This window comes from Rhipicephalus sanguineus, chromosome 3 (assembly GCF_013339695.2).
Source record: "Rhipicephalus sanguineus isolate Rsan-2018 chromosome 3, BIME_Rsan_1.4, whole genome shotgun sequence".
Taxonomy (NCBI): Eukaryota; Metazoa; Arthropoda; class Arachnida; order Ixodida; family Ixodidae; genus Rhipicephalus; species Rhipicephalus sanguineus.
The window spans coordinates 133,251,629-133,275,913 of NC_051178.1; the positions used below are offsets into that span (position 1 = coordinate 133,251,629).

General features: G+C 44.0%; 1 protein-coding gene across 3 annotated transcripts in view; it reads left to right on the plus strand.

The window, feature by feature from the left end:
• Positions 1-23,016, plus strand: part of LOC119387173 (adenylate cyclase type 5) — a 179,115-nt gene extending 156,099 nt beyond the window's left edge. For all 3 annotated transcript variants that reach the window (XM_037654484.2, XM_037654486.2, XM_037654485.2), the window contains 6 exons: positions 577-731; positions 6,349-6,592; positions 10,409-10,555; positions 13,513-13,717; positions 16,360-16,484; positions 16,940-23,016. In XM_037654484.2, the coding sequence (XP_037510412.1) occupies positions 577-731; positions 6,349-6,592; positions 10,409-10,555; positions 13,513-13,717; positions 16,360-16,484; positions 16,940-17,092 (1,029 nt within the window). In that variant the 3' untranslated portion in view covers positions 17,093-23,016. The remainder of the gene's footprint in view (positions 1-576; positions 732-6,348; positions 6,593-10,408; positions 10,556-13,512; positions 13,718-16,359; positions 16,485-16,939) is intronic.
• Positions 23,017-24,285: the final 1,269 nt, after the last annotated feature.

A 24,285-nucleotide genomic window follows, 5' to 3' on the forward strand; every position in this document is an offset into this window, starting at 1 on the left:
GAGTTCGATTTCACAAACTTGGTAGCCATCGGTTTTTGCGTCCAGTATGCATCTTGGCGGTACCAATCCCTTTTATTACGCCTAGTAGCGTAGACACGAGACAAGCTTGAAGCATTCGGGGAATTTACTAATCAGGCAACGCATCAGCATAATATAATTAAAGCACTTGTGTACAAGGCAGTTTTCGCACCTCTCACTGAATGTGTTTAATTTCCATTTACCGCTCATCGCGCCCATTTGTCACCATAGGCGTGCGCACAAGGGGGGAGGGAGGGAAGGGGGGCGGCCGCCCCCTCCCCCTATTCGCCTAAGAGCGAGGGGGGGCGCAAAGTCACCCCCACACATTGACATAATAGGAGGGGGCGCTGCAACTCGGGGGAGGGGGGGTGCAATGTCAGCGCCATACATCGACGTAATTGGGGGGGGGGGGGCTCTGCGACTAATCTTCGCCCCCCCCCCCCCTGAAGGGGAACCCTGCGCACGCCTATGGTTGTCACTATATCTTGCTAGTGCAGGCTTTGGAGGCGGTTGGCGGCTGAACGTCTCGTTTCATTTCTTTCATCTTCTCGTTTGCAGTACCTCATGCTCTGTCTGGCTCTGGTGCTCCTAGCCTGCGCAGCCGTACTCGTGCTGACGACAGTCGAGAAGATGGTGCTCCTGCTCCTCTTCACGTTGCCTTTCTGCGCACTGAGCTTCACGTGGGACGACAGCCTGTGGAACTTCGCTCCTGGGTACGAACCGTTCCACTTTTATAGATATGTGCGCAGCTATTAGCGGCATTCGAGACACGTTCTCGTCATATGCGAAGATGATTTGTTGATAGGAGGAACCCTTTAGAGCCTTCAGTCTCGTGCAATGCACCGGTATAAGTATGAAGCGAGAAAAAGAAAAAGAAAATGTGGACGCTGAAACGCACATCGATGGTATACGGGCGCCGACTACATCGTCTCTGATCCAAGCTGTTTGTATTTCTGAAAGAATACAAGAATTTCTGCTACAGGATATAGCGATCAATGCAACGTGATGTGCACCAGTGAAACAAAACATACTAACGCCTAAATCTCGCGTGCTTTGCATTGACAGTGATCGGGATATAAATCCTCGCCTTTCTCCACGAATAAAATTGGTTGGTACATTTGGCGCTCGTCTGGGGATGTTGGTTTCAATGTTATCGTTGCCTTTTTTGCTGTTATTTATTCTTCTAGTCATTATGCTCATACCGGAATGTTCGAGCAAAAGTTCTGCCGTGAAGCACGCCTGTGTTGTACCTGTAGCATAGTGTATATATAAGTGTATAGTGCGCCCTAGAACCTTCAGTAGAAATTGCGAGGATTAGCTTCTGACGCAGCTGCAATCGATGCTAAGGAAGGTAAAATATGAAAAAAGAAAAGGTGTGACACTCATACGTGTACCCAGAGAGAAATAAGAAACAATTATCTAGAAATGTACGCGAACGCGGCGAAATTTGCCGGGATATGAGTAATTTTGTCCTGTGCCGTAGTGCTTGATACAGTGGCAGGTCTATATGGAGTTTCTCTTCAGAGACATTCGGGCTAAGGATGATTGTATTCATTCCGTAACTTGGGCCTGGGGCCCAGCATTTGAATATCCAGCCTGTGAATATCTCAAAATGATGGGGCCCCGCGACTACAGCGAATGCTCGCGTGGCTTTGTACAGGGGCATAAACCACCAAAGATAGAGCGCTAAGGTGCACCGGGATACGGGCATTTATGTTTTGTTTCACCACCGGTGCACACAGCAAGTGGGCATGTTGCATTGATCGCTATATCCTGTAGCAGAAATTCTTGTCTTCTTCCAGAATACAAGTCGGTTGGATCAGAAACGATGTCCAGACCAGAATTTACGAACGGTTAATCATGGACGATCACGCAACTTCGCGGTTCAACTTGTACATTGTTCTCAAAGAAAGCTTACATATATATGCATCTTTTGCCATACTATATATACCGTCACAAACGGGGCGAGAAGAAAAACATAACTAACTTGAACCGAATTAACTGTAGAAACAGCGCTAAAAGGCGGGACGAAGAAAGGACACAAACCACGGCGCTGACTAACAACCAAATGTGTTTTATTCTTCCAGTCTGTCAGGGGCGTAGCCAGAAATTTTTTTCGAGGGGGGGGGGGGGGTTCAGCCATATTTTATGTATGTTTGTGTGTGCGTTTGTATGTGTGCGTGTATATATAGGCAAGCAAAATTCAAAAATTTCGCCAGGGGGGGGGGGCTGAACCCCCCCCCCTGGCTACGCCTTTGCAGTCTGCATATATATACTCCGCCACCATCTGAAGGAAACCAAAAGCAAAGAAACAAAGAAAAAAGATGATTAGCCTGCGCAGAGGCCAAAAAATACTCAATCGGACAGAAAAGTGAACTCCTTCGGAAGGAGGGAGATCGAGGGGAGGCTGACGCATGCCTCTCCGCCGTTATAGATATGGTACGCTTCAGAAATGACACGCGCCCGTTCATCATGGTACTTCGACAGGAAAATCGAATCTTTAAAAGATGGCTGGCAACCACGTTCATTACAGTGAAGCGACAATTGACTGTCTCTGGCTTGTTTACGGACGTTGTTCGCATGCTCGCGCATGCGGTCATTAGCGCACCGCCCCGTTTGGCCAACATAGTAACGGCCACAAGAAAGAGGTATCTTATACACAACATTCAACGTACTTCTGGCGATGCTTCTTGCTGCATCTTTTCGTCTTGGCCTCTCGATTTACTTGCTGACACAGGCTACCAAGCTTATTTTTGGCAGAAAACAACAGTCTAACGGCTGCCCTGCTGACCACTTTCTTAAGATTATGTGCCACCTTGTGCACATAAGGAATGACCACTACTTTTTTCTGCGGGTGTATCACTGATTGAACAGCTGGTGAGCACTTGCTTTTAAAGGCAAATACGAGGCTTTCTGCGATGCTCGTCAAAAGCGTTCTTGGGAAACCTGTAAGCTTCAGGCGTGCTACTTGAGAACAAAAGCTCGCTTCGACTTGGTGGTCACAGGACCTCTCAAGCGCCGCCTTCATGCAAGCCCTTGCAATGCCGCGCTCGACAATTTTTGAATGCGCAGACGAAAAAGGGAGAAGGCTCTTTTGAGACCTAGGCACACAACACCAACATACATGGCTGTTTAAGAACGAAAGTTCCAAGTCCAAGAAGCGTAGCCTATTGTCTGAAGGATGCTCTGTGGTCAATTCAAATGGACTTAATTCAGCGAGGAACACGTCAAAAATTTCCGCAGCAGGCTGCACGTCACGAGAGTTAGTGTTATAAAAAATTAAATTAACAAGTCGTCCACGTATCGCATCACATTTACCGTGCTAGTCTGTCTGAGCTTGCTCTCGAGGTTACGGTCATAGCTGGCCAGTAAAATGTCACTGAGAACAGGGGCGATGCATGAGCCTATGCAGACTCCTTTCCGTTGAATAAAAAGCTTATCGTCGAAACTGATGAAGGTGGATTGATGTAAAACTTTAAAAACTCTAAAAACTTGTCCACAGTTAATCATGAACCGACCAGCCCAAATGCGTACCTTATTGAACCGAATAGTTTGCACAATTTACACGCTTCTAGTTCCTGATGTAATCGCGCTGCTGAATTATAATAGAAAACTATTGTCGGTGAAACCAACGTTGAAGCGAATGCGACGGAGGCATTGGCGGTGCTCTTCATTTACGCATGAACCTTTATAGAGCCATATGCGCATTGCCGGTTCAGCCTAATGTTCGTCTGAGAAACCTTCCCTCCTTCTATCGGGAATCGTTTGTCGATAGGTCTGTGCACGATGGCCGACGCAGTTGCTTTCGTCTTTATTGGCCTGGATGGAAGTAGGTGCGTCTTCTATTGATTTACACTGCCTGAAGCTGGAACGGGGACACACGCTCGCTGGAGACGCTGGGGTAATTTGTTTCTTATCGCCGAGAAAAGGGCTCGACGATGTTCTCGTCGCGTAGCAATGACGGCAAGTTTTCTTACAACGAAAAAGGTCAATAAATTAAGAGTGAAAGCGGTGACGCGACTTCTCACTTTTGTTACGCGAGAAACGCCAAGTAAACCCGTTCTCGCGGTCTCCAACAATGATCCATCTTGAACCGGGAGTTTTGTTGTCCTCTTTAGTCTTATTTACTCTTATATATATTTTTAAAAGAGGGGTCATGAAGCACCCCTTGGGCTTGTTGAAAAAAATACATCCTGCGGAAAGCTCGGACACGGCTATAACTGCTCTGCCAAATACTACAGTCGTGCGCGCCGCGTAAAGGCCACAAGCGGAGCGCGAAGTTGCCGTTTCCCCAGGCGCCCTCTTTTCAAACAGAGGCCGGTTCTCACTCTCGTCGGTGGCCGGGGCGTCTGTCATTTACGTCGCGGATCTGTCACTTTACGTCGCAAGAGACATAGCATGCTTATTGGCCGATAGCCGACGTAAATCGAGAGCGGCGTTCGGATCAGATGCACTTCTCGCCGCGGGGTGCCGCCACTTGCCTGCGCCGCACTCCTCAGTTACACGGTAGCCGCACTCGCGTGCGCGAATCACAGCGGAGAGCGATCGCGTTTCATGACGCGCACTGACTTAACTTCTTTCCCCCGTGTCATCCTCCCTGTCTAGCTTCGAGTGCGCTCGTCGGCACGAGAAAAGAGAGAAAGCGCTGGGAGCGTGCGCCAAACCCCCGTAACTCCGCTGAATCTTGACGGATTCGAGAATTTTTGCGGCAATCGAATTGGGAGGCAGTCAATTCCGATACTAAGGTCATTAGATCATTACTTGGAAAGTGGTTCATGACCCCTTTAATAAGCGCCATACTCATTTTCTGATTGCCAATCCTCCAAAACATATGACCTATAGGACGCTTGCATAGCAGCATATTCACAATGAGCATTAATGCACCCAGAAGTTCTACGTTCTGAGTGGAGGAAAAGAGTTTATTAGCGCATAGATTATCGCGTGCATACATAATTTACGACGGAATGATTTTGGTAGACTGCACTACAAGCGGAGTATTGCGCATCACTTTTCATCTTTTGACAGTCACTGTTATGACATATCGCTCAAGCGACAGGGCCAGTGTTGTTGTGCATGAGGACGTGTGTACGAGCATTGCTGCAGTGGTCCGTACCAACGCCTCCTGTCACGGGACTGCCATTCTTATTGTTGTTCGCTCACATTGGCTCAAAGCGCTGATACGCCTCTGTGATTGTTTAAAATGCCAAGATGGCGGATTTTGACATTATTATTGTACGTCACGCTGTGGTGGTGATAACGCAGTGGTAAGACTTACAGCAGGGTCCTTTAATAGCTTGCTATAGTCACAAGTGCGACTGTTTTTAGTGGACACGTGCCCAGAAAAGCAAGCGGCATTCAAGACCCAACGATAGCGGCAAGCACAGCCGTCGGTTGTAGAAATCTGAAGTGGATTGACTGTGAGATATATCTCCAATCAAAATTCTTTCAAGTGTCGCTTGCCGTTAGCCGCGGTCGTTTTCCTTGGTGGAATTCACAGCAATTTTAGCCTCGAGCTTTTTGTGAATACGGCCGGCTCGGAAGTAGGTCCGTTGAACATTTACACGTTGTAGAGTAGAATGACTGTGCAGTTTTTGCAAAGACCTTCAATATATTTTGTTTTTGTTTACGCGAAGTAGACCGCCTCACCCTTCGGTACCCTTACTTGTCTGAGCTTTGGCTTATGTAATGCGCAGCAGCTTGGGCAGAAACGTGCGCCGCGCAACCGCTGCCAAAAAATTCATGATAAACCCAGAGTGTGCAGCGTTCGTCTTGTCTCCTCAAAAAAGTTGTAGAAATGTTGTTTATGCAGAAGTCAGAAACTTATCCTTCTGCCGAAGCCCATAAAGATATCGTTCGTTCGTGCGCGTAAATTTTCCAGATCCATCGCATAGGCGGCATGGGTCTCACCCTCTTCATAGCGAAACTGAAACAAGCTTTGATATGCCAATCGGAGTCAACCCAAGCCAATCCAGAACGACAATGAGTGTCGGCGTAACAATGGCGGCGTTTAGCATGTGCAGCGAGTGCTCGCGGTTATGCTCTGTGTACTTTCGTCGTGTCGCACTAAATGGATGTTTGTTATCTTACGCGCCTACGTGACCAGTTTTCCTGTAAATTCCCAGTGCAGTCTGTTTCTCTGCACTTTTCATGGCTCGCTTTGCTAATATTGGTATGTGTTGTTCTTTTTCGATCTCACTTGCTTCTATCGGCATCAATCGCTCTTTTGCCCTGCTGCGTATTACGCTGGTGGAAACGAGGTGTCGTGCTCGTTTTGTCTGAGAGCGTTGCTAACATATCAGTGGTAACTTTCTTTTCTTTTTTTCTTTATAGCGCCACTGATGTGCTATACCTGAAGACAGTGGTGGTGCTCGTGCTGTGCCTCTACATAGCGGTCCTTGTGATCCATGGCTTCCAAACGGAGGCCACGTCTCGCCTGGACTTTCTGTGGAAGCTTCAAGCGATGGAAGAGAAGGAAGACATGGAAGACCTACAGGCATACAATCGAAAGTTGCTGGGAAATATCTTGCCGGCCCACGTTGCCGAATACTTCCTCTCTTCTGATCACAGGCATGAGGTACGCCTTTCTGAATGCTTGCCTGAGGTGCGGCGCTCACACCGTAAAATCTTGAAACTTTCCCCATTTTTCCTGCAGAGTAGGCTGTATTTATTACTGTTGGCACTTCGCCCCCGTTCGCTGGCTGCTGTCACGTGAACAAACTGCCGGCATTTTTGCATTAGTGGTAGTGTGCCGGCAAAATAGCTACGCCGAAAGAAAAAAAAATGCCAAAATGGCAGTGTCTATTCTCCCGGCAGCCGGGAGAATAGCTGAAAAAAATTTCTTCCGGTAGTCACCTCCTATTGGCTTGCCAAAGTCACGTGACAACGCTGCCGGGAGAACGCCTTTTATATCACCATGCCGGCTGCTGTGAGGAATATTCGGCGTTCACGGTAGCTGAACGCGAACTGCCGCAAAACTGTAGCAAAGCGTCGTTATTTTACTGGTCGCAGGAGAGCCCACTCATTCCTTACGCAATATCTAATTTTGCCCCGCACCCCACGATCTCCCGGTTAGAGGCTGAAAGTCGAAGTCTTAGCGGCATTTTACTCAAAATCACTCTCACTCCAAGTAAACGAGCAATATCGTGGGTGAAAACGAGCTGTCGTGATCGCTCCATCGAACGATTGGCTCGAGCCAGTACCTGCTGGATAGCACAGTAGCTGCGACGTGCTGCCGCTCGAAATTTAAAATCTCTGCATTTGAGAGAAAGTCCGAGCCAAGTCGGGGCAAAACTGGCTGCTTGAGAGGCCACGTATTTTCTGACTATTGGTTTTGGACTGGTAGTGCTTCTGTGCATCGAAAACCTTGCCGACAAGGTTTCCCACACAGTTTCTTGCCGCTGAATGGTTCTTGCATAATTTTCCCTTAACTGAACGCAGTTTTCCACATTGTATCGCAATATCTGCGCTTCCATTTCATCAAAAGTGATCACTGAGTGCAAGTTGCACTTTGCCAACACCAATCAGTCTGTTCTTGCTTGCATCGGCGAAGCATTCGATAGTCTTGACAGCCCGTGTCATGTAATAGGTAATAAAGGCAGCAGTAAAATAGGTACTCAAACAAAGCAGCAAGCACTTGTTACGTACACGTACGGACGCACGGGCTGGAAATGCACGCAATACCAGTTCCTATGCTTAGAGCATTAACGAACAACCCGCAGGTACACTCGCAGGCAGTTTTCCCAATAGCTTTGTCACGTGACTTCGCAGAGCCAATGGGAGGCGACTGCCGGGAGAATAGACACTACCAAAAAAAATTCCAGTGTCAGTGGTTGGCCGATATCACTGGAGGGCAGTAACCTACAACGTGCTGCTTCTCAGTTCTCACTATTTTGCCAGCATCACTACTGCCAACACCAGGGTCGATAGTGCCGGCTGCCGGCACAGTACCACCACGGCCGCTAAATAAAAAAAAGAGGTACAGCCTGCCGAACGCTCTTTTGCGCCAGTGGGAGCCAGGGGCGTAGCCAGAAATTTTTTTCGGGGGGGGGGGGGGGGGGGGGTTCAACCATACTTTATGTATGTTCGTACGTGCGTTTGTATGTGTGCGTGCCTATATACGCAAGCAAAACTGAAAAATTTCGAGGGGGGGGTTTGAACCCCCCCAACCCCCCCCCCCCCCCCCCCCCCTTGTTGGCTACGCCCCTGGTGGGAGCGCTAGTTCTTGCTCCCACCGCCGCTGAGCTGCACAACGGTAAAGAAAACCCGCTCGCTCAGGCGGCCAGCCGGTTGTGTGCATTCATTTTAGTGGTCATTACAGTTGCCTCACGTTGACCTGTGATTGCATTTTGACTATTTATATGCAAGACACGCCAGATGACGTATCAGTATGGTTTCCTTTGCGGTTATTGCTAGTATATGCGGGAGGGTTTTGCTCCCATGGAGACACTTACAAGCGTGCGGCAAAGCGCCGTTGCCACACATGGATGGATGAATGAATGTAAAACTTTATTGAACAATCATTTTTCTATTCTTCTGCTGGGAACAAAAGTGGTCCACTGCTGTTTGTTGATATTTTCAGTTGTTTGAATGCTCTATATTTTGTCATCTGCGTCGGTGACTTCCTCACTGAGGGGGCTTTTTTAGAGATGCGTGATTAGTTACTGTTCTCCAGAAAAAAAAAGAAAAAAAACTAGTGTGACATGGAATATCTGCCACGCATATAATTTCTAAGTCTGGTGTATTGCTACTTCGCATTGCACTAATAAGTGCCATTTTAAATGACACCCAATTCAAACATGAGTTGTTAACATTGAATTGCATTGCTGAAACACAGTAAATGCAACCGTCTTACCTAAATATTGTTACAAAGTGGCTAATTGCGCGAGTTGGTGCATACTCACGTCTTGGAGAAACACCGCAGATGACAAACGAACACAAGAAATGGTGGGAAGACACACAGTGCTGCACACCGAACTGAAGGTTTATTGGGTTTTAACTCTCGCGTTTCAACGTGGTCATCAACGGCAGGGCTGCGTAGGCCGTCGTCCAATCCAGAGAATGCTTCCGCGTTCGACGTCGTTCCACTGACCATGTTTTCTTTTTCAGCGACTTCTGCACGCAAGTGACTGATATCTTTTGCACTCGTCTTGTTATTTTTGTTCGCTGTCCGATATGGAAGGAGCAGGCGAAACATGAACAAGTCGTCTACCTTTTGAATGAGGGCGCGGGTAGCTTGTATGCTGGAGAAGATGAAAATATGGTCGGCATGGCTTTCGGTCGCAGCACCTTGCGCTCTACCTTGAAGTCGTCTTGCTTGAAGTGAACAATGTGAATGTCAGACTTCTTCACAGTTACTAATCTGCACCGCGGAACATACCAGGTCTTGGGCATTGCGGTTATTGTAAAATGTCCAATCACTGATAGAGGCATTGCAACAAAAAAACCGCATCCTTTTCTCCCTCATAAGCAAGCGTACAGCTGCTCCTTTCCAGCAGGAGTGTTTGCTTAATAGCGGCCGTGGTTTACCGATGTGCAGTGCCCCTTTGGTAGCGTTTCAAAACTCCGCATGTCACGCGTTCCCCCATTGAAAATGCACCCATACAGCAGGCCGCACCTTTGTTTTTTTTATTTAGCGGCCGTGGTACCACAGATGCAAGAATGTCGACAGTTTGGTCACGTGACTGCAGCCAGCCAGTGGGGGTGCATTACCGACAACATCCCATGCAGCCTACTCTGCTGGCTGCCGGCATCATTGACAGTTCCTAAAATGTTTTAATGGGTTGAGATCTAGCTTTCTTTTTTTGTTTTTTCTGAAGGATACTGACGGGTAGTTGAATCCTACAAGCGCTTTTCGTCTAACTCGTCGTTTTTATGCTTCGAGCGTCGAAAGCTGTGTTCTGAGCCGATAAATGTGGGAGGGGGCTTAATGGCTGATAATTGGCAACAGTGTCACAATGGCATAGCAATTTTTTCAGAAATAAGTTGCTGGTAAATAGCTTTTGGTAAATGGCATTGTAAAGCATGGATTAATTGTCATATCAAAACTCATCATGCAAAGCTGAGTTAATACATAAGAGCCAAAGCACATATCACTAATCTGAGAAATCCTACTAAACTGGAGCTGCCTGAAAAAAAAAATCGCATAATTGGACTACCATTTTCCAGGTGTTTGCTGTGATGGCTCTTGCTTCTGTTATGCTCTGTATGGGCAAGGATTATAATAAAAGACTGATGTTCGGCATGGCTGACATATAGCTTGTGACAGTTTATTCAATTACAGCCGGTGTGTCCTTGATGCAAATCCACAGTTGACACTGAAAAAACACAGTGCAGCATAAAATTGCAGTAGAAGTACTGTTACAGTTGCTGCTGTTTCAATTATTGGTTCCAGGACCTGTATCACGAACAGCGAGACAGCACTGGCATCATGTTTGCATCCATTCCAAACTTCAGTGAATTCTACATGGAACTGGAAGCCAACAATGAAGGTGTGGAATGCCTACGCCTTCTGAACGAAATCATTGCAGACTTTGATGAGGTAAGCAATCAAGGCAAAGAATAATTTTTCCTGGAGAAACATTGCATTGCACCATATTTCTGTCTCAATGCTTGTAGAATTTTGTTGGTTGAAGAGAGAGTCTCGCAGACATCTTGTTGTTGCATAAGTTTGGCAACGAGGCACATTGCACAAGTGCCTCTAATGTATAACATGCGAAGCGTGGTCTGTGATGCAATTTGCTGATATGTTTGAAGGTATGTAGACAAGTTAAATAGACAAAAGCTGTTGAAGAGAGCAGAGCTATGCAACAGCCGATTGCCAAGATTGCAGAATATGTTTTCTCATTTGAATGTGTGCACCTGTCTCGCAGTACAGCTGTCTGCGAACCATCATTTGAAGAGTGGTTTTGTAATGGGACTGCAAAAAGTACAACAATGGGATGCACTTGCATCATCACTCAGTGTTTATTGCTTGAAGTAACCTTTGCCTTGTGAAGGAGAGTCTTCCTCTCCAGCATTTCCTTCAGTATATGCCAATGACGACCCATCCAGTGATTTTCTGTCATTTACAGTGTGCAGCAGATGAATGGCAGGCATTCTATTGTTTTGGTCTAAATTTTGCTCTCCTAATGGTACCAGCTTTCGAGAAAGCTGATTTTATTGGGTGCTTTTGGCAGAAATGTCATTGGAGTCGAGCGCTCCTCAATTGTAAAAATGACGATTTAGGAAATGAAGAATTGGGACATGGGTTTGAGGGAAGTGCAATAGAAGCAATGAAGTAGGGGATTGGAGCTAGCCCTTGCCTAGTAAAGAATTGTTCTGGAGCTTTGGCCGCTCATCCTTATTTATTCTTGGTGGCTGCAGTGGCGACACTTGTTCTTTTTTGTAGCGTTATTGTTGTATGTTTGGATGTTCCTTTGCCTCAGGTAAACGCTCAGACATGGAAACCCATAGAGAGTTGGGTTTTCCACTTCAATTTTGTTGTAATTGCAATGGCATAAAGGTGTGCGAATATTTGAAAATTTTGTGTAATGAATTGAATAGTGATTAGAACTAACAGACAAGAAAGCCAAGGAAAGTATAGGGGAAGTTATTTGTAGTAATTATGATGTAAATGTGAAGAAAGTAATGTAGAAGAGAAGATAACTTGCTACCAGCAGGTACCTAGCCTGCGACCTTCGAATAATGCGTCTGATGCTCTACTGCTGAACTACAGCAGCGTTCATCCTCCCGTCCACTTTATCGGGTATATACGTGCATTTAAACGTAGAAGTATAGGAAAGTATAGGGGAAGTTATTTGTAGTAATTATGATGTAAATGTGAAGAAAGTAATGTAGAAGAGAAGATAACTTGCTACCAGCAGGTACCTAGCCTGCGACCTTGGAATAATGCGTCCGATGCTCTACTGCTGAACTACAGCAGCGTTCATCCTCCCGTCCACTTTATCGGGTATATACGTGCATTTAAACGTAGAAGTGTTAGTCCAGCGCTGCTAGTAGCCATGACTGCACTGCAAGTGTGGAACACTATTTTTCTGCCTGCTGGCGTCACGAAGCACGTGATCTTTCTACAAGCTGGCAGCTTACCAATTTTGAATTGAATTGTGTACGTTTAAAACACTGAATATTTTTCGCATAATCAGCACAGATGACGAAACCCAAAGTATTGAAACGTTGGAACAGCGAGAGGTCATTTTTACTTGTTTTAACAATTTAATTACCAAGATGCATGCAGCCCCAGCTTTTAAGAGACTGTTGACGCTATATTGTTCACCAGGTAAAGGCGTTTTTGCTTAAAAACTGCAGTGTCGCCGGAGCAAATGTGTCATCAATCCGCTATTGTCACCATGAGATTGATCATGGGACGATTGAATGGAGCCGGATTACGGCTCCATTTTTGTAATTTTTACAAGTGCAGCATTTGTGCATGTGTACATGACGAACAACGGATGAAAGTGTTATGTTTATGTAAAGTTTCTTGCAGATGAAGTATTTAACGATGATATTTACCTGCCTTTGGTATTAAGGCCCATGATGTGATAACTGGTTTATCTGTTTCGTTTAATCGTTTCGGTGCATGTGCGGTGTTCAGTTCAGCATTGCTTAATTCTTATGCCTCAGTTTTATTTAAAGGCTGCTGACAGAGAGCCACCTTGCCTGCTGTAGACACTGCTTATTTCAGTGTATAGTTACAAAATATCCTGAATGCTCGCTGATGCATACGACCTTAGTTCAGTTTACGTAATTGTAGTAGTTTTTGTCGGTTGAAAGTAATTGCTATGTTCCTTCGTTAAGGTTTAGTGAATATTTGTTGCAAATAAAATGTTATGAAATTCTAATGCTTCTTCGAAAATGGTGGCCTTACTATACTATTCGAAAACTATTCTAACAGTATTCAATTTGTATTCAATTCGATGTCATCACCATTCGATTCGGTCCTAAAATTCACTATTCGCACACTCCTATGGCAGGAATGAATTCGATTCTCAAGTGGCCTTTGTGATGTGCACGGGGCTTAACCAAAGCAGTTGGCCGCTGGTGCCTCTACAATTTCTTTTGCTCGCAACGCCAGGAGCAGTGCATCGCATGGAGAACAAAAATGTACTTGGCCTTTGTTGCAAGAAATTTCAGGATTTACATAACTGGGCTGTTTCTGTGACCGTACTTCTGTGCAACTCAAAAACATCTAAAACTTTGGTCATCGTGGACAGCAGAAAATAACTGCTAGCATTGCAGTAACAAGTGCAGTTTCCAAAGAATCAATCGTAAAAGAAATTTGGCATTATGCTGCTTCTTTCTTCATTAAAAATTGGCACGTGAGAGGTTAAAGACAAAGCCGAGTGATTTTCATGATGCTGCCCGACATAGTCCGTGCACCCTTACTGTTGTGTTTCTTTATGAAGTACTCTGATGTATACTTATTCTGACATCGATGCAGATGGACGTTGTTATGTAAGAAAGGTTGACGGAAAAAATATGTTTCCAAATATTTTGCAGTTGCTATCAGAGGAACAGTTCAAGTGCATAGAGAAAATCAAGACAACAGGCTACACGTATATGGCAGCGTCAGGGCTGACCATGACACAAGAGGACATAGCAAACAATGTACATATAGTGGCCTTGGCAGAATACGCACTCAGGATGCAGGAGCAACTTCATCATGTCAACGAGCATTCCTTCAACCACTTCAAGATCAGGATAGGTTTGTGAAATTCTCTGCTTCATGCTTTTTTTCCAGTGTCACAAGGAATCTCATTTGCCATTGTATGCTACTATGACTGAGAAGATCAATCTATGAGCTTTTGAATAATCACTGTTGGTGCATGGTGTAATGCTGTGTTAATTCAAAAGTTCAAATGATCCATATAAGTGGAATGGGGTTCTTGCCATACATGCAAAAAATGTGCTGTCAGAAGCATGTTAATTTGGCATTTCAATTAACACTGTGTGTGCTATGCGCAATGCTTCGGTGACAGGGATAGTATGGAAAGCAAACAGATGACATCGTTAGGTACCAGTAGTGGCATTGGCTTTCATGTTGCCACATATTAGGGTTGTTAAAATGATGCAAATCAATTTAATCGGGAGAATCTTGCATTGCAGAATCACAGCACGTGAAATCGCATTTAGGGTGCGCGTGAAGCATTGAGACTCGATTCCAAAACAGGCACTTGTAAATTGCACGGAACTCACGAACAGTCTGTGTTATTGATTGCATCAGTTGGTCCTTGTCATTGTCGGATTTAGACATTGCATGCAAAAACTGCTTGTTGATGTTCTTAGTGACACAGATGGGGTGCAATGATCAGTGCATGGGCTTTTGCTGCGCATTTTACACCCTTGCCTAAAATGGCAGCAGTTATCAGCAGATATAGTAGTACAGGTGGTACTGTTGAATGTGTGCTTTTTTATTGCTTTTAAAAAATGATTAACAGATCTGAATTCTGTTCCAAGTATTTCCTGAGATGGTCTTTTTTGGATTTTCAATAATTATAATATTTTTTATGCTTACCTGAGATGCAAATTAACACCTGTTTGCTGTATTCACACAAACCATACAGTCATTAATGGCATAGGACGGGAAGTGGGACAATTAGTAAGCAAGAGCAGACCGCAACATGCTCATTGGACTTGCACAAACAAGTTGGTAATGGTTAATTGGAGCTGAAAAGGAGCTTGTTAGTGCAACAGGCATAGTATGTTTGTCACACTAATCATGTTCCGGCAGAAACATCTCCTCTTGTTTATATGATGGCTAAATTGACACTCCTTATTAAATTTATGGTAATCACAGATGTAATGTCTGGAATTCTGATGTGACGGCACAATGGAGGTGTAACTGCTTACGTCCAGGTTATTGACAACCAGTCAACCAGTACCTTTTACGATAATTGACAGTCTTCAGAGTGTTTGCTCTATGATTCCATAGATTTGTCTTCATGATGTCAATGTGGCGACCACAGCAGTAACCTAGTGGTTATTGCATTGTGCTACCGAGTTAAAGATCGCAAGTTCCAGTTAGGTTGTAGTTTATGCATTTCAATAGGGAGAAATGGGAAAGTATTTTAGAGTTATGTGCATGTAAAAACAAACCCAGGTGGGCAAAATTAATTCACTGACCTATACTACTTTTTGTCTCATGATTGAATTGTGGTTTAGAAATACCTAAAACATTTCCATCATTTTGACCACTTCAGTCAAAACGTGAACCTCTAGCTTCATGCACAATAACACCATGCCATAGTAGTTGAGACATAGCCATATGCCAGAGTGCATCGGTATGATCACAGTGATTATCAGTATTAAAGTCACAGCATAGCAAAGTGATTGCATTAAACGACTGCTTGGTAGAGCACATTACTTTGCCCAGCTGTCCACTTCACTCGACGGTGTTTGTCTACCTGTTGGATGCTTGTTGCTCATGCAGTAAGAAAAATGAATGAGCTGCAGTCCATGCAGGTGAAATGATTGATGGGCTGTGCCGAGGGGTGCACTTTCACAAGGACAACTTGCACCTGTGATAGCCAGCCTACATACATGTACAGTGCTCACGGATTGAAATATGACATTCAAAACTTAGGGCATAACGACTGGTATGCGCAATTACCTGAGATAACAAGGTCATACCGCTATGTTGTGGCCGCTCTAGGTAATGTTGGCTCTGATGTAAATGTTTGAGTCGAAATTATGCCGATATGACACAAACTGAACATTGCGGAAATGAAAGTATGTGCATTGCTTAGACCTAAGTTGTCGTGTTTCAATCCGTGAATAGTGTACATTCGGGGTTTTTCTTCATATCTTGATTTTTAGCCAGGGACATGTTGCTCGATTAGGGGGCTTATTCACATGAATCTGTATGGTTATTTTCATGTGCTCTTTGCTGCATTGGAAAATGGGGAAGAGCTGAGTAAAACCATAAAAGATGGCATACACTGGAGCATTAAACTATGTAAGGATGAATAAATGTCAACTAGGCACAAACTGGTGGAAGACACACACCTCTGCATGTCAAATTCATGTTTTTTTATTATTTCCTAAAGAGCACCAACATGCCCAAGCTGCAACATTTTTCAGTATCAACCATGCATACTCAGACCAAGTGGTTTCCGTGGGTGCAGAGGTAATTAATACACAGGTTGTAGTATCTCTGCCAGGCAGCGCATGGACATTTAGGTCAAATTTATTGTGAAATTGTGTGTACTTTGTGCAAGCTACATCAGTCACTTTCATAATTGTCAACAAATGAATGGAATACGATGCCATTTTCAGCTATTTTAACACTGCAATTTGTTGTTGCAGTCCTCATATTTTGTCTAACTGCACTTTTAATTGTAATTGCAGGCTTGAATGTGGGACCTGTTGTCGCTGGTGTTATTGGGGCAAAGAAGCCGCATTACGACATCTGGGGCAATGCTGTCAATGTTGCAAGCAGAATGGATTCCACGGGCGAAGTGGAAAAAATTCAGGTAGGGCAGCTCTCACATTTTTTGTACCTCGAAACAGTTTCGTGCAGATTGTTTGGAAGCGTGAGGGCAGGAGGGGCTTTAAGCCCTTGTGGCTCTTGGCTCGCATAAGAAGCAGTATAAGAGAAAAGACGCAAGTGAAGGTAGCTATTGAAAGTGTAGAGGAAGGAGCATAAACGGGCTGTGAGCATATCCGTGGGCATGCTGGTTCGAAGTTTTGAGATAATCAAAATGGTGGTGGTCATGATGTCTGTGGTCAAAATGCCATTTCGGACCTGCAATCACCGCAAGAATGAAGAAAAATTGCATCGTGAAGTGTCAGAATGCGAAATTACAGATGTTCTAATGCATTAGCTCTGTAAGTTATGTATGTGCAAGAGAAAGAAAAGAAATGAGCCATGGACCATACTTGATGGCCATGGTCTTATTTCAACCTTTGCATTTTATGTTGTGCACAGGTGACCCAGGAAGTTTACAGCATACTGGAACCCCTGGGCTACCCACTGGAATGCCGTGGTTACATCACTGTTAAGGGCAAAGGGGACATGCTCACCTATTTTCTGACGGGCAGACGGAAACCAGTCGTCGAATCTGCCAACAACCGGTTGTAGCGCGCCACTTTCGCTCCAAAGACTTTGCGTGATGCAGGCCCAACTGCTCCACCTGCATATACGTATGCGCATAAATATGAATTGTTTTTCATCACTATTGTCGTGAATGCCACACACAAGAGCACCGGGCAGGCCTACGTGTATGAGCTCTCACTGTGTTGCAAACACAGGTGTCATTAGTAAAACCCCAGAGATGCCTGCTCTTGTCTTAGGGGTGTAGTATCATTCTGCTGACATTCACATTCCAATGTGTGTAGCATATTCCTTTTCCCTGTAGGCATCAGCCCACACGTTTGTTACCATGTCGCAGACTTAGTCCACTGTGCATAAGATGTTCTCTATACATAGTTGGTTCATTTGCAGCTTCTTTAAGTATGTGTTAGTGTCTGGGTTTATTTCAGTTCTTTTGTGGTTTTCTTGCTGTTGAGAGGACCAATGTACAGCAGTCTGTGTGTGCCAACTGTGTAAGAGAATGTGAAAAATTTGTTAGCATGCATGGAAAAAAAAGAGGAAAGTTTGAGTGCATGTCATTGATAAGCCATCTGTAGTTCTACTAACGGTGCCTCAGAAGTCACAATGGCACTTCAACAGCTGCATAGTGACTGTTTTTATTCTGCATAATAGTTCTGGGTTCTCTGCTGTGACAAAAACTCGTTTCTGCCTCTTAACAACTCGAGCAACCTGGCTATGTCAATGAAGACTTTTTTTTATGTTGGAAGTTGACAGCTGAGCAGAATTTTGTACATACTGGAAAACTTAACATACAGGTCCCTGAGTTTTCGTTCACTTCGATCAAGAGGAATTGGGCTGGGAAGGAGCAAGCTAGTTGCTCTAGAGGGTGGGCTTCTTTTTTTAGACAATGCAGATTTTTAATAAAAATTCTATGGCAGTCAGGCTCCAGTCGTTTTTGCAAACACACTCTACGTCGAAGCGGAAATACTTTGCCACAGCTAAAATGACAGATGCGAATAATTATCACAAGCTCGTTAATTAGCTTTTATATAAGGACTTGAGGGCAGTCATTTATATTAGAAAGTTGTAGTGCATGCCAATTTACGGCATACTGATTTTTTAGAGATCATGGAAACTGCACGTAACTTGAGATATCCATCATCGAATTGGAGTGTGGATTGTGGCATGATCGAAGTGGAGGTGGCAGAGAGTATGTCTGTGCCCCTGATGGTCTAATTGTAACAGTACTTTGTTTTCATTGGTAATTATAACTATATTTGGGTATTATGATTCAAAGCTTCAGTGCAGGATTCAAGGAATGTCATAGTGAAGAGTTCTCGGTTCCTTTTTACCATTGGCATTTCTTTAATATGTGCCAAAATTCAACAAGCTGCTACGTAGTACTCGGATAGAGGGACTTGTATATGTTGTCATGTAGGACTGGTGTTCATCATCTGTGTGATTGGCAGCTTAAGATAATTCTTGATGAAGACTTTCCTAGACTGTCTTCTCATGCTAGGTACCTTATGCATGTGCATTTTCAAAGAAAGAATGGCTGTTTCTGCAGCCTCTGTTCATGGCAGATGCCAGTTTTGTAATTTTGGCACATAGCCATTGTGCCGTTAATTTTGCGTCTGTGTGTGTGGAAGGGCAGGAGAGGGGGAGAGAATTGCAGCGATGAGAAATGGCAGAAAAATGTGGCAGCTTTCTGTTTGACTGCATTGTTGAAGGTCCTCAGTCAACATGCATTTGCACAGGTAATTTGCTGGTGATAAGCTGGTGAGCAGTTTTTTGGTCACTTTGCTATTGGTGCATCAGTTTGAACTTTGGCAGGCCTTCAATGCTGATATCACCCAGTATGACGATGATGATGATAGCGATGACACCATTTTTCTTCTTTTGAGGCATGTCTCTGTGCATAAGCATGCGCAGAGGCGGGGGGCAGGGGTGCGGCCACCCTCCCTAGTTAGCTAAGAAGAGGGGACACAAAGTCTGCCCATACATTGACTTAATAGGGAGGGGGGCACAGCGATGAACCTTTGCCCCCCCCCTGAAGGCGAACCCTGGGCACGCCTATGTCTCTGTGATTATGTTTTTCACTATACACTAACAAGAGGTTGACATAAGTGGCATCTTCCTGATGAATTGGAAGCAGAGCTTTGCAGAATAGATGAGCAACCTCTGGCATGTATTTCTGCTCATTTGAGAGCTGAAAAGCTTGAGAATTAGAAAGGGTGCACAAATGTGCATGCAACTGTGTGTGCCTGTTGCGTGTAAAAATCAGGTATTTTTATTTACCCGTCGTTACTGTTGGAGTTCTATCAGCTGTTGTATTTTTTAAGCCCCTTTTATGTGGTCGTGCATACTTTGGTTTTGATGGGCCCTCTGCTAGAAGCCTTCTTAATCGCTAATGCAAGCATAGTGTAGAGAATCAGACTATCATGGAGTGATATTGGGAAGTCTCGCTTATGTACTATATTCTGTACTATACTGTAGATCAGCAGTGCTCTTCAAATGTCTAATCATTGTGTAAAGTCATCACTCACAGACTGCAGCCATTAAGCCAATGTCATTACACACCCCACTACCCTCAATGCTTGGCAATCAGTGTAAATTACCTCATTCACGTTTGTTGTTGTCGTGCCCTGCGTGTGGGGAATTGTTCATCTACTGCACACTCTGCCCGGTGCACGCAGTGTTGGCATTGAGTAGCAGTGGTCAGTTGTTTGGGCTGGAATGGACCATTTCAATGTGTGTTCTCTGTACAGTCTGTTCCTTGTGTTTTCCTGCATAGTCAGCACCTTTGCATGTATTTGAAATCATTGTTTGTGGTGTTGTTGTTTCTTATGACCATATGTTTTTCACTGCATCCCTTTTTTTCTAGTCAGCATTCGTGACCAGCTTTGTCTAAACTTGAAATTACATACAGATCTGCCCTGTCATTCTAGTCGCAGTAAGGATGTTGCTGGTGGACAGGTTTTACAGGCCTGGCACCGTCCGCTTTGTTTGAGTGATGGGTCTCTGTTTGCCTAGTACAGCTAGTGATTTATTATTTTGATTTTGTTTGCAGTAATCTGGCTTCAACTCTCTGAAATGCAGTATATATGCCGCCTTATTTCATCTATACACTCTGGATCTTATTGATTTACAGCACCGAGTACAAATCTCTTGCTGCCTGCACAAATTCTTGAAACAATTTTTTTACTCCATACTTGGCATTGCGTGTAACAATGACCAAGCTTTGAATGTTGAAAGCTTCATTTCATGTTCCTATTTAAAGGATAAGACATTCTTTAGCGTCACCGTAGCAAATGTATGAGTGTGCTTGTAGAGCAAGTTGAAGTGCTATGAGCTAAACTTAACACTGCAGAGAATATTTGAAGGTGTTACTTGTTATGAATTGAAAGATAATGCTGAGAAGTTTTAAAGGGACCCTGAAACGGTTTTGATGATTTTGTACGAACACATTGGGGAGTCCTAAGGATCATTTACAGACCGATTTAGGCTCTGTGTGTAAACTGTGTAATTTATTACAAGGCTTAAAGCTGCGAATCGCCACAGATCAAAGCGGCACAGCCAAACACGTTTTTAAACCACCCACTTCCAGTGCGCGTCGTCTTGTAAGTGCGACGTCACGCAGGCGGCTGATCTGGTTGGATATGTCCAGTCCACGTCACTAAACCTCCTGTGGGCAGCGAGCGTCGTCTGCCTGTGTTACAACGTGCTCAGTGTTGACGTGAGCTGAGCGACAGTGTTTATCTCGAGGTTTCTTTTCTTGGACACAATGAATTGCCTTAGTCGTGTTGTGTACCACATATCTAGCAATTTCTAGCAATTGGTGACTTGTGAAGCTGCGACATCGTGCAATGTTTGTGAGGCATCTGGCGAGCGGAATCCCTTCAGCTCGTCGCTGCAATGAGCGTCGCGCTCTCGCTATCCGTTCAGTGCCACGATGCACGCGTTTGCGGCTGTAACTTCACCCCTGAAGACACAACCACACTGCCCGAGTTTACGCTTATCGGTGATCGTTCTTGAGTTCTTTTTGTTTGTCCGCATGCTTTTGCAGGTTGTCGTCGTACAGGAGAATAAAATAAGATCGGCTGGTAGTGTGGCGGCACCTATCTGAGCAGATATCAACCACTCCGCGAGCTTCGTCTTTGTTGCCAGATAGCGTGCTGCCGGGCACACTGGGCGTCCGAGATTGCGCGCAGTATCGGAGGTCATGACTGGGTGAAGCTCAAACTGTCGAATGCGCTCATGAGAGCGCTGCGATCGCCAGCGTGTCTGTGAGTTGAGGGTGCAAGGCAGTGGCGAGGACGAGGGTATAGATATAATTGTCCGTAGCGGCCTTGGTACACAGTGCGTCGCTTAATTTCTGGTGTGAATGATTTGGGGATACTCTTGCCTAAATGCTGACAAAACTTAAAAAACCATTTCAGAGTCCCTTTAAAGGTGTCCTGCCAAGCGTACACATATAGATAAAGAATGTGCATAGCAGTGCTCCTGTGATACTGTAGTATGTCAACTACAGCTGTAGTTGACATACTACAGCGGCTGTGCATGCCTTGTTAACAGTTCATGTTGCGCTCAAGGAAAATGCGTAATGTTATGATAAGAAAAATTTGGCTGCAGGGTGCTCAAACTTTGTCTGTGCATCATGCAGGTCAGAAAAAAAAAATTGGGAAATCTTGCAGCCACTGCAAAGTAAGAAAAGTAAGCTTCTCTTATCTGCAAGCTCAAGTAGTGACACATGTTATTACGTCAGCATTGATATAAGCTACAGGCCATTTGTGGCAACCAGTCAGAGTGTACAAGGGTACATTCCTGTAAAGGGAGAATATTAGGAATGCAAGTCGGTTTCAGGGGCTTTCTCTGTAACGCTGGGGGAATACTATCGAATCAAGCCAGGCGAAACTGCTTTTGACCAGTATTGGCATTAAAGCAGTTTACTTTGACAATTTGGTGTGCTTTATGAAATTCATACTATTTAGAAGCTTTTCTAGTGTCAAATTCTTTTAACTGAACCAGTGTCTGCATTCCTAAAAGGGATAAAACATTTAGTAAGACAAGACTGCTTCATTGAACAGCCAAAAAGGATCATGCTGATAGCTCAATTGAGTCATTAAGAAAGAATCGTAAGTTATCGTGCCCTTAGGAAGAATTGTTCTATCTTTAAAGCTTGGTCATCGTTCGGCTCCACTTGTGCAAGGCTGCTGTATATTTTTGCCTTAAGACTGCCATTGGAACATCATATTTTATTAAACATTCACCTATTATATGTCAGGCTTGTTACTAATCTCACTGACTAAATTTTTCTTTAATATGCAGCTTACTTGCTTTAGGTGTTCAATCTTATTTCATATTTAGGTACCCCCCAATTATGAGAAGCCACTTGTTTAGCATTTAGTAATAGAGTTTGTATAGGTGAAATGTGGCTACTGTATAAGCACTGGTTAAGTATGTCATAACATTCGTAGGGCAGCTCCTTTTAAGAATACATTGGAGCATCCTTGGCTGCTGACATCTCATTCTTGTATGCCCAGTATGAGTCGTTTGTCAAGTTTATGTGAAGCATCTCATTCCTGTGCCAAACAGTTTCTGAAAAACTAAATTATCTTCAGTTACTCATACACCCTTCACACGCACATCCTTGTGGAATATGTTTGGCTAACCCCTGTCATCTGTCTTACTTGCCGTTGTTCACTGTGCAAAGCGTCAACGCATGAAGACCTAAATGTTGCTTATTGTTTTCTTTGTAACATATTTTATTGTGTAACATGTCAGGTTACAAGTCTAAAACACACCATGTGTACATAGCCTGCTTGAAAGAACTTTGCTTCTTCTGAGCCTTATTTTTTCATCTTTTTTTTTTCTTGCGCTCGGACAACATGGCTGATTTCTCGAGGCCTGTGAAGTTGTTCAAAGGTGCATCTGTTACTTTTTGAGACGTATATAAACAATGTTAAATGTGACTTGCGTGTGGTTTCTCTTACTTCACCATCAGAAGACATGGCTGATCATGTAGCAGTACACAGACCATTAGTGCTAGTGCAGCCAGGGGTATCCAAACCTGCACCACCCCCATATACACACATGCACAATTTGTTTACACCCATTATGTGAATGAATAATATATATATATATATATATATATATATATATATATATATATATATATATATATATATATATATATATATATATATATATATATATATATATATAAATATGTGTGTGCACATAAGGGTGGAGAACGCCCTCTCCTAAATAAAATCCTGGCTCTGCTCCTGCACAGTGCATTCCTTTTTGTGCCAATGAAGTGCCGTTGCTGCTGATGAAGAGCGAACGTAAATTGATATACCATATGATTTGTAACTCTGCAAATTGTTGTTCAGGTGTTCGCACTAAGATTTTGGTCAGTCATCGTTTCATTTATGCCGCTCATGGACTATGCTAGGAGCAGGGCTATTTGCATTCTTTGGTACCACTGAACTGTTGATCATTAGGCGAGGGTAAGTGCTGGGCTTTGACCGTGGCATGAATTCAAAGTATAAGTGCTCAGTAGCATATTGCTAATATGGCACCCAAGGTACCAGGTGCTGCTTGCACAAAGCATTTTGCCAATGCTTAAGAAGCTTCAATATGCCAGTGAGCCTGCTGTGCAGCAATGTGTCCAGCTTTTAAGATATAAAGGTTTCACACACAGGTTGTGCCTTTGAGACTTCACAATGCTGCACAACTCGCTGTCACTTTTGCAAACCTTTTTACCTGAGGTGCAGTGGATATCCTCCTGAGACAATATTAGAGTTCATTTCTTTTCAAGATTAACTCTGAAGCATTTACATTGCTATATGTTAGTATGTGTAGTACATGTTAGTATATGTTAATCCGGGATATGAAGTCTGAGACATGCAGAACTGCATCAGTGCAGTTTAATCAAATCATTGCTGGCGGGTTTCAATAATACTAACACTGATTTGATTTAGACCGCTGTGTCATTGTACACAACAAAAAGCACTTGTGTAGTGCCTTTCGTTTAGGCCGCATGGTGATGTGAAAATCAAGTGTGTATCATGCCAAAACCTCGTGATGTTAAGCGTTTATCACGGTAGTTCACGTAGTAGGTTGTTTTTCTTATGACAACAGGACAAGATGGTTTCTCTATCCACATTCAGGGAGGTACAGCTTTTAGTGTGTAATTGGTGACCCCTATACTTAAACATAAGTTTTTGCTTTTTGTA